The sequence below is a fragment of the Chiloscyllium punctatum genome, chromosome 38, assembly GCF_047496795.1.
Source record: "Chiloscyllium punctatum isolate Juve2018m chromosome 38, sChiPun1.3, whole genome shotgun sequence".
NCBI lineage: Eukaryota > Metazoa > Chordata > Chondrichthyes > Orectolobiformes > Hemiscylliidae > Chiloscyllium > Chiloscyllium punctatum.
The window spans coordinates 43,160,455-43,169,325 of NC_092776.1; the positions used below are offsets into that span (position 1 = coordinate 43,160,455).

Sequence of the window (8,871 nt, forward strand, 5' to 3'; positions counted from 1 at the left end):
CCTGTGAAATAAGACCAGATTCACGACGTGGACCATCATATGGATCTCTACCTCTTTCTGCTAGAGATTTTGACGCTCCCCCTTATAATAGGTGGCATGACAGGTAACAGCTTTCAGCACTTACATTTGTTAGCTTTGTTAAACTAAGCGGGATGATAAGAACAGGAGTTGGCTTTTTAGCCTCTAAAGCCTGTTCAACTAATCAGATGTCACAAATGATATGATCTAATTGCATACATCTCTTTGCATCATAACCCTTGGTTAGCAAAATCTCAAAGATATTTTTTCCCACCTTCAGATTGCCAACTGGTCTATGGAATTCACATTGTCTCTGATCCATATGTTTTTGTAATTTTTTAACACTCATTTGGTACAAAAGAAGTCCTACAGAAACAAAGCTACACAGATCAGTTGCTTTTATCTATCAATTAAGAACTAATTGCATGTTTTTACTGAAGTGGTTTTATGATCAGTTTAATTCTGTTATCATGCCTTTTGTCTCCACCTTGTTTTTGTTTTGAACTTTGATAAAGGAAACAATAAAAATTGGCATTTTCAATACTTTAATTCCAAACGAATAACTGTTAAATGCTTTACTTGTTGACTGCTTCTTTTTGGAATCTGGTGTAAAACTTATTGTAGTCCAGTCTAGTTTGATATGACCAGTCTGGTCTGAGGTGTCAAATTTTAAGTTCTTCTGTTAAGTGTGTCTTGTTACAAATTAGTGTCCAATATTATGACAAAAAAAATTATGCACACAGGAACATAAATTTCTTGAATGGATACATCCTTCCTTCATGCTGGAAAAATTCCATTTGTAGTTAGGTTTGAGTTACCTTAACATTGAGGGAAAAACACAATCAATTTTGTACCTCCTTTTATACAATGTGCACGTTACCAAATAGATCTAATGTATAACTTGCAAATAGTTTTTTGCCTAAAGTATAGGACACATTTGTTTTTACAGCAACTAATGTAATCTTATTTTGCATTCAAACGTAATTCAAAAAAGGTCTTGAATCAGAAAGGAGAAAATTGTAAAGGTATAAAGGGCAAGTTCGATACGGTTGATTCGGAAAGATTGGGAAAAGATTTGATGCAGATTGATTCCATGTAATATTTAAATACTACCAATGAATATACATTGCTCTAAGGCACTAGCACCCAAAGGCAGAGAAAATCAGGTATAGTTAACAAAACAAGTTACGAGATTGAAGTAGACCAAGTAAGTGGTTATAAGGATTCCAGCAATGTAAGACTGAGGATTAGGAGCAAGTTAGAACCTAGGAAAATAGGATCAAAAAATTGAGTTAAAGGAGGAAACATGAATGCAAATTATCAAGAACTTTTCTAGAACTATGAAAAAGAGAATATTAGCTAAGGTAAATGTGGGCCCATTACAGATGCAGACAAACTATTGTATCTTGGAGAAGAGGGAACTGGCAGAGAAATTAAACAATTACTTCATGCCTGCCTTCACAGAGAAGATAATGTCCATGAGCATGTGGGGACCAAGCGGCCTGTTAAGCTGAGGAACTAAAAAAATGAAAATTAAAATTAGTTATTGCTTGAAAAGTTAACTGAGTTGAAGGTTGATTAAATCTCCCATTCCAGACATGATTTACTACTGAAGGAGATTGCTTGAGGAAGAAGTGAAGGCTTTGGTGTTTAATTTTTCAAAATTCAATTCATTCATTCTAAAAGTTCCTGTGGATTGAAAAGTAGCAAATGTAGTCCCATTACCTAAGAAGGGAGGAAGAAAGGGAATGGAGAACTACACGTCAATGTTTGACAAACAGGGACGATGTTGGAATCTGTTATAAAGAGTGTACTGACTAGACATTTACAAAGAAATAGTAAAATTGGACACAGTTGATGTGGATTTATGAAAGGAATCCTGTCTGACAAATCTTTTTTTTAGGTTATTACTTGTAGTCTGAACCAGTAGGTGTTGTGTATTTGGATTTTCAGGAGGCATCTTTAAGATCTCTGAGGGGGTCAATAATTACAACTAGATTGCATGGGATTGGGAATAATATGCTAAAGAATTGAGGATTAGTTGGTAGATAGTAAACAATGGGAACAAATTGAGAGAATTATCAATGTCAGCTGTGACCGATGGGATGCCACAAGAGTCTGTTGTAGATCCCCAGCTCTTCACAATCGATATAACTGATTTGAGTGTGAAAGCCATGTAGTATGTCTAAATTTTCTAATGATCCAAAATTGGGTGGGAACATAAGTCATGAGGAGAATGCAAGGAGGCTTTAAGAACTTGGACATATTAAATGGGGGAATGGGTTGGAATATGGTAGATAATATAAAATATGAATGTGTGAAGTTATTAATGTTTGCAGAAAAATGAGATACTTAAATGGGTTAGAGGTTAGGAAATTGGGTGTCCAAATGGACCAGGATGTCTTTGAACAAAAGTCATAAATTTAGCAGCAAGCAATTAACAAAGCAAATTGTATCTTAGCTGTCATTGCAAGGGAATTTAAGTACAGCAGTAAAAATGTCTTTTTGAAGTTATGTAGAGCCTTAGTGAGGCCTCAACTGGAGTATTTTGTACAGTTTTGCTTCCCTTACCTGTGGAAGGATATATTTTTGAGAGTAAGCAACAGAGGTTTACTACATTAATCCTGGGATGGTGAGGTATTCTTAATAGAGATTCTGGAGATTGTGTCTACATTCTCTACAGTTCAAAAGAATGAGAGATGACCTCATCAAAACTTGCAAAATTCTTACAGGCACGAGAAGGTGGATGTAAATAAGATGTCTCTGCTGGCTGGTGAGTCTAAAACGAGGGGAAATACTCTCAGGATAAGGGATAGGCCATAAAAGGTTGAGGCGAGAAACTTCTTCACTCAGAAGATGGTGAATCTTTGGAATTCTCTCCCACTTGAGCTGCGAAGCTCACTAGTTGAGGGGTGCAACATAGAAATTTCTGGAGACTAATGACATCAAGGATTTTGAAGATGGTGCTGGAGTTCTGGTTTATGATCAGTCATAATATAATTGAATGTTGGGCAGGTTTAATGGGCTTAATGGCCTACTTTGCTAAACTGTTTAATTTATTAGTCTCCCTTTCTTATTCAGTTGACTAACAATTGGAGATTCTGCAGCAAATCAGAACTTGATAGAGCTGCAATAATATACTCCCGTTGTGCATGACCTTAAAATGTGGAATATTAAAAGTTTTATCGTTATATTCTTAACTCTGGATACAAATCGAAATACATGGTCTGTTTTTGTGGTGTAAATGCTGTTTGTGGAATAAGGTCATACTGGAGGTTGTGATCCACTTGAGTCTCCAGCAACTCTTCATCTAACATCCTGTCTCTGGTCTATTCTGCCTGTGTTGAGGCAACGTTCTGTCAAGTGCATTAATGCTAGTCGTCTCATTATTGCTTGTTATCCTTTCAAAGAAATTGAATGGTCATTTGTAAACAGTACTTCGGTAAAGTTATGAATCAGTAAAAGAGATCTTTTAGAATGATAGCAAAGACATTTTTTGTTAGCTTCAAGGTTTTAAATGTTCTTGGGATATGGGCATTATTGGGAAGTGCTAATTTATTTTCCATCACTAATTACCCTTAAAGATGCATTTCAAAGCAATAGCTCACCAGCTACATTACTTATGATGAAGATACCGCTTCAATGTTGTTAACAATCATCTCCAGGATTTTGACCCAGTGACAATGAAAGAAATGATACATATCCAAATCCAGAAAGTGTGTGGCTTGGAGCTAGTGGTTTTCCGAGATAACTGCTGCCCTTATCTTAGCATTAGCTAGTTGAATTTAAGTTTGGAAGGTGCAATTGAAAATGTCTTGGTAAGTTGCTACAGCGCATTTTCTACGTGGTATGTACTGCTGGCATATTGCACTATTGCTAGAGGATGTTAATAGTCAAGGTCATGATTGGGCTGCTAAGAAAGCAAGCTGCATGATGTTGAATTTTTAAAATGTTTTTAGAACTGTCACCATCACCTGGCATCACTATTTTTGAACTTATGGAGGAAAGCTCAGTAATATAACAACTAAAGTTGGTAGAGTCCAACATTTCATTTGAGTATTTTTCCAGCAATATCTAGGGATGAATGATTAGCCTTTCACAATACATTTTTCTTTGCATTTCCATCCATTGAAAGTTATCCCTAATCACCACTGACTTCCATTTTGCTGAGGCTTCATGGTGCCACCCTTAGTTGAATGTTGCTTTACCCAAGGCAGTTACACCTGCCTTATTGCTGGAATTAAATTATTTTGTTCATACTTGGGACCAGGGTTACAAATGAAGTCGAAATAGCTGATCCTGGTGAAATCCAAGTTGAACAGTGATAAATAGATTATGGTCTTTTAAATTGTCACATTTGTTAGCACGGTTAATGCTGCTTTTGATCACTTTGAAGATTGAGAGCATGCCAGATTTTGGTCTTGACAGTTTTTTTTTACTTTATGTGCCAGTGTAGTAGCTGTAGTCAATCAGCTTGTCAAGAGGCTAATTCTGGAGCAAAGCTGTGTGGCATTACAGCCTGAATGTTATCAAGGTCCATAAATCATTTGCTATAAAAAGTGTGTTCAGCCATTTCTTGTTGTGTGGAGTGAATCAAATTAACTGCAGGTTCGCAGTTAAGGTCTGTGATATCAGACCTTCAGGCAAATACAGAGATTGTCCACTTGGCATTTTTGGTTGAGGATCGTTGTGAATGCATCATCTTGCATTTTTCACTTCTGTGGGCTTTACCATCATTGAGGGTGAAAATGTTTGTGGATCAATATTCATAATTAATTGTTCATAACTTTTTATGGCTGGTTATGTGTAGCTTTGATCCAATACCCAGTTCTCTTAGTGCTGTTTGTAGCATCTCATTTTAATTGTATCTGCTGTACTTGACATGTTTATTCACAATTTTCATTGAATTCAGTTTGGTAATCTGACTTGATAATGTTAATGGATGTGCCAAGCCATAACATCATAGGTTGTAGTGCATCACAAGTCTGCTTGTGTTCATGATGACCCACAGCCCCTCAACTCCAAGTGCTAAGTCTTTTCGAAGCTGCCCATTCAACTTGATTGTAGTGCTATACACACAATGAAGGGTGTCTTCAGATGGAACTTTCCCATTGCTCAGTTTGTGGTACTTTTACTATACATCAGAACGTGTAAGGGTTTGTGTCCCGCTCCAGCAACATGTGTATAACAATCTTGATATCCAATTTCACTACTGAGGGAGTTACACCTTTTGAAGATGCTGTCTTGATGTAGTGTTAAACCAAGTCATAAATTCTCAGATGCTTTTGAAGAGCAGGAAAGTTTTTTTTCCTGTTGAACTAACCCTTTTATCCCACAATCAACATCACTAAAACATGTTATATGATCGTGTTTTTTTTAGAGGAGCTTTAATGTGCATCCCAACAAGGAGTGCCCTTTGAAAGGGCTTCAGTAGTGTCAGTGGTCATAAAAAGCACTGTTTCAATGCAAGTCTGCCTTTTGTCTCCACATGGACTGTGCATCACACTACCAATACTATTATAGATAGATCTATGCATCTGGAGCAGGTAGATTAAGACACCATATAGATTTCACCCCTGCCACGTTGGTGTATTCAGTTGCAGCCCCAGTGACAGTTAATGATGTTCAGGCCTTAATGAATTGTTGTGCTACCAAGTTGTTACCTGTAATGGCAGGTAAGACTTGCACCAATCAGCTAATTTGTCCTACGTGCTCTGCTGTCCAAATTCAACTAACCTATCTGAACAGCATTTTTTTTTAAATCTCAGCCATATTACTTTGAAACTTTAATGGAAAATAAGCAACATATTTAGCCAATCTTAATGACTGGATATGTTTTAGTCGTATGTTAAACCTTCTCCAGAAATACAGGTGAGGAAACCAAAACTATCCCCTGCCTTAATAGTGTAGTATAAAATTCTGCGTTCCTTTTGTTCATATTTCATTGCTTCAACAATTTATGAAGCATTTTCTTTATTCTCCCTATTGTATTGTGAACTGTAGTGTAGGTACGGCTGCGTCTCATCCTTATACCTTGAATTTTTCACACCCAATTGCATGACCCTGTAATTATCCATGTCGAATGATCTCTATTACACATGGGATTATTCCTTGAATTTGCCTAAGCTTCTCTTTAGCCTGTTGTTCAGCTAAATTCCTGACTCTTATATGATTATATGTTACCTACAAACCTGTGAAAACCTCCATTCAAATCATTTTAGGAGGATGATGAACAGCAGTAGTCACAATGCCATCCCTTATGAAACTTCACAAGTATTGAAGTGGATCTACTTCCTTGAAACCTTGCCTGCAAGACTGCTATATACCTTCTTAGAAGTATCTAACTGCCAAACCCGTGATACAAATTCTCTTTATAGTGATTTGAGGGCCACCTTCATGAAAGTCCTCTGGAAATTGAAGTAATCCATCTCTGCCACGCTTCCATAATGCACTAATTTTGTGACGAAGTTAAAAGTCACAACACCAGGTTATAGTCCAACATGTTTATTTTGGAGGCACTAGCTTTCGAAGCATTTTCATCAGGTGGTTGTGAAGCAGTGCTTCGAAAGCTGCTGCCTCCAAATAAACCTGTTGGACTATAATTTGGTGTTGTGTGATTTTTTAACTTTGCCCACCCAGACCAACACCAGCTCCTCCAAATCATAATTTTGTGATGCGCTCACGACTTCAATCAGATATGTCAATCGGATCTATATTTCTTCAAGTCTACTGCTTGGATTCTCAAGTAACATCAAGTTTTTATTTATTATTTAGACATAATGATTTACAGGGCAAGTCATATCTTGAGTGCAAGCTATTGAACATTTTCAGAATTTTTTTCTAAAATTCTAAGCTTTTAACAAACAAACATGGATTAATTATTACAAAGAATGTAGTTGTGCCTGTTATGATGGCATACATTGAACTTTACATTTAGTCATTTTACTTACTGTAAATCTTTATGAAAGAATGGGTTGTTTTAACACTTCTAACATGGTTACTAAAAGCCTTGCTTTAATTTTAAAATTGATTTTTGTTTAGGCCTCGACCTCTTCCTCCTCCACTTCCTCCACCTCCACCTTCACTTCTCTATGGCGAACACAGACCACTTTCCCGTTTCGATGACTTTGCTCCAGAGGATTACGATGGACGTTCCAGGTGGTTAATTAAACTTTGAAGTGTAAATGAATCTAGCCAAATATTGTTTAAAATGTTTGAATGAGCATTGTTTACAATGAGTCAGGGGTTCAATTGTCTTGTCAGAGTACTGTCATATTAAGTCAGGGAGAAAGTCAAATACGTCCCTTTTCTGAATTGTCCATGACTAACTTGTAGTGGTAACAGAGGCCTCATTCTGGGTCATCCTCTCTCCCAGTCTACTGCCATCAGCTAAATTGTCAAAAGTCAAACGACACTAGATTATCGTCCAACAGATTTATTTAAAACTTCAAGCCTTCGGAGGCCTTTTGACTTTGTCCACCCCAGTCCAACACCGGTATCTCTGCATCATGGCTACAGTTAATGACTCTGAATTGGGAAATATTGGGACCTTGTAGCATTCCTATTTATGGGTAGAGCCTAATGTTAGAACCCTATTAATCCAAATGGATGTGGGATGCAGGAAAAGCTGCAATTATCTTGTTTGCATTTCACTGAATTTTTAAAATTTTAAATCCAGGTTCAACCATTACAGTGAGCATCGAGCAATACGTAGTTCAGAAGAAAATTCCCGCCTGCATAGTAGATATGCACCTTATTCTACAAGACTACCAACACCTCAAGATCGCTTCAGGGATGAGTTTGAAAGAAAACCTTATTCCTTTTCAAGCAGAAGAGAATTAGAACCACAGAGCTCCGCCCCATATACTATTTTTACGCGTGATTACAATCATGGCCAGCCACCAGAACGTGGCCCCAGTCTGAGTAAACTTGGGGGTGGTTGTTATGATCACTTTGATGGTTTTCGTGAATATGATTGGAACTAAATTACTAACTTTAATTTTTTGATTTGGGGATGGTAAGCGCTTGTATTTTTCATAGAAGTTCCCTTTTCCAAAATTGAATATTGAAGGACCACAACCCTTCCCTCACTACTTGCCTTTAAATATTTCTGTTGACTTTGGTGCAATTGTAAAGAAAACTGTTAGATATTACACCATAAAGTATAAAAGCAGAAACATTTGTTTAAGTTTTTTTTATATAAATCACTATGAATATATGCTTTTTGTCTTGGTTCCAGGTTTTTTGAAAGTGAATTTCTGAGCACAACAGATTGTAGATAACTTTTTTAAAATAAAGTTAGAGAACTTTAAATGTAACCAAAAATTGTGAATTGCATACATTACCTGGAATTGAATTTACCACCACAATGGCTTGATTTTTATTTATGGTCTTCACATGTTCAGAAAGGGGAAATGCACTACGGAAGTTCAAATTTATTTCTCTATACAGAAAAGCTAAATTCCACAATGCATCATATCAATTAAAACAAGCGATTCAATGAGTGTCCTGTTGGTACCTGCTGAGCTCATAACAGCACGTTGAATCACATAATACTAAAAATAAATATGACTTGACTACTTTTAAAGTAAATCTCATGTTGAGGTGGTTCTTTTCCAATGGATATTACTATTCCTTGTTTAAAAAGGACATTTTAAAATACTTTAGTTTGTAATTATTTTGCACCTTAGCATATGGAATTACACATGGCCTGTAACCTGACGTGCAGGGACTGAGTAAATGGAATATAAAATGTTATAAGTACTAGCATGATTGCTGGAAAAGGAATACATTAATTCTCAAAGACTGACACGAGCATATGGGGTAACTTCCAAGTAATCTAGAGATTTCTTG

The 8,871-nt window shown here is 36.5% G+C and overlaps 1 protein-coding gene across 2 annotated transcripts in view; it reads left to right on the plus strand.

Moving 5' to 3' along the window:
- The window catches only part of LOC140463558 (uncharacterized), a 52,044-nt gene extending 43,713 nt beyond the window's left edge, over positions 1-8,331 (plus strand). For both annotated transcript variants that reach the window (XM_072557716.1, XM_072557717.1), the window contains 3 exons: positions 14-103; positions 7,060-7,176; positions 7,697-8,331. In XM_072557716.1, the coding sequence (XP_072413817.1) occupies positions 14-103; positions 7,060-7,176; positions 7,697-8,003 (514 nt within the window). In that variant the 3' untranslated portion in view covers positions 8,004-8,331. The remainder of the gene's footprint in view (positions 1-13; positions 104-7,059; positions 7,177-7,696) is intronic.
- Positions 8,332-8,871: the final 540 nt, after the last annotated feature.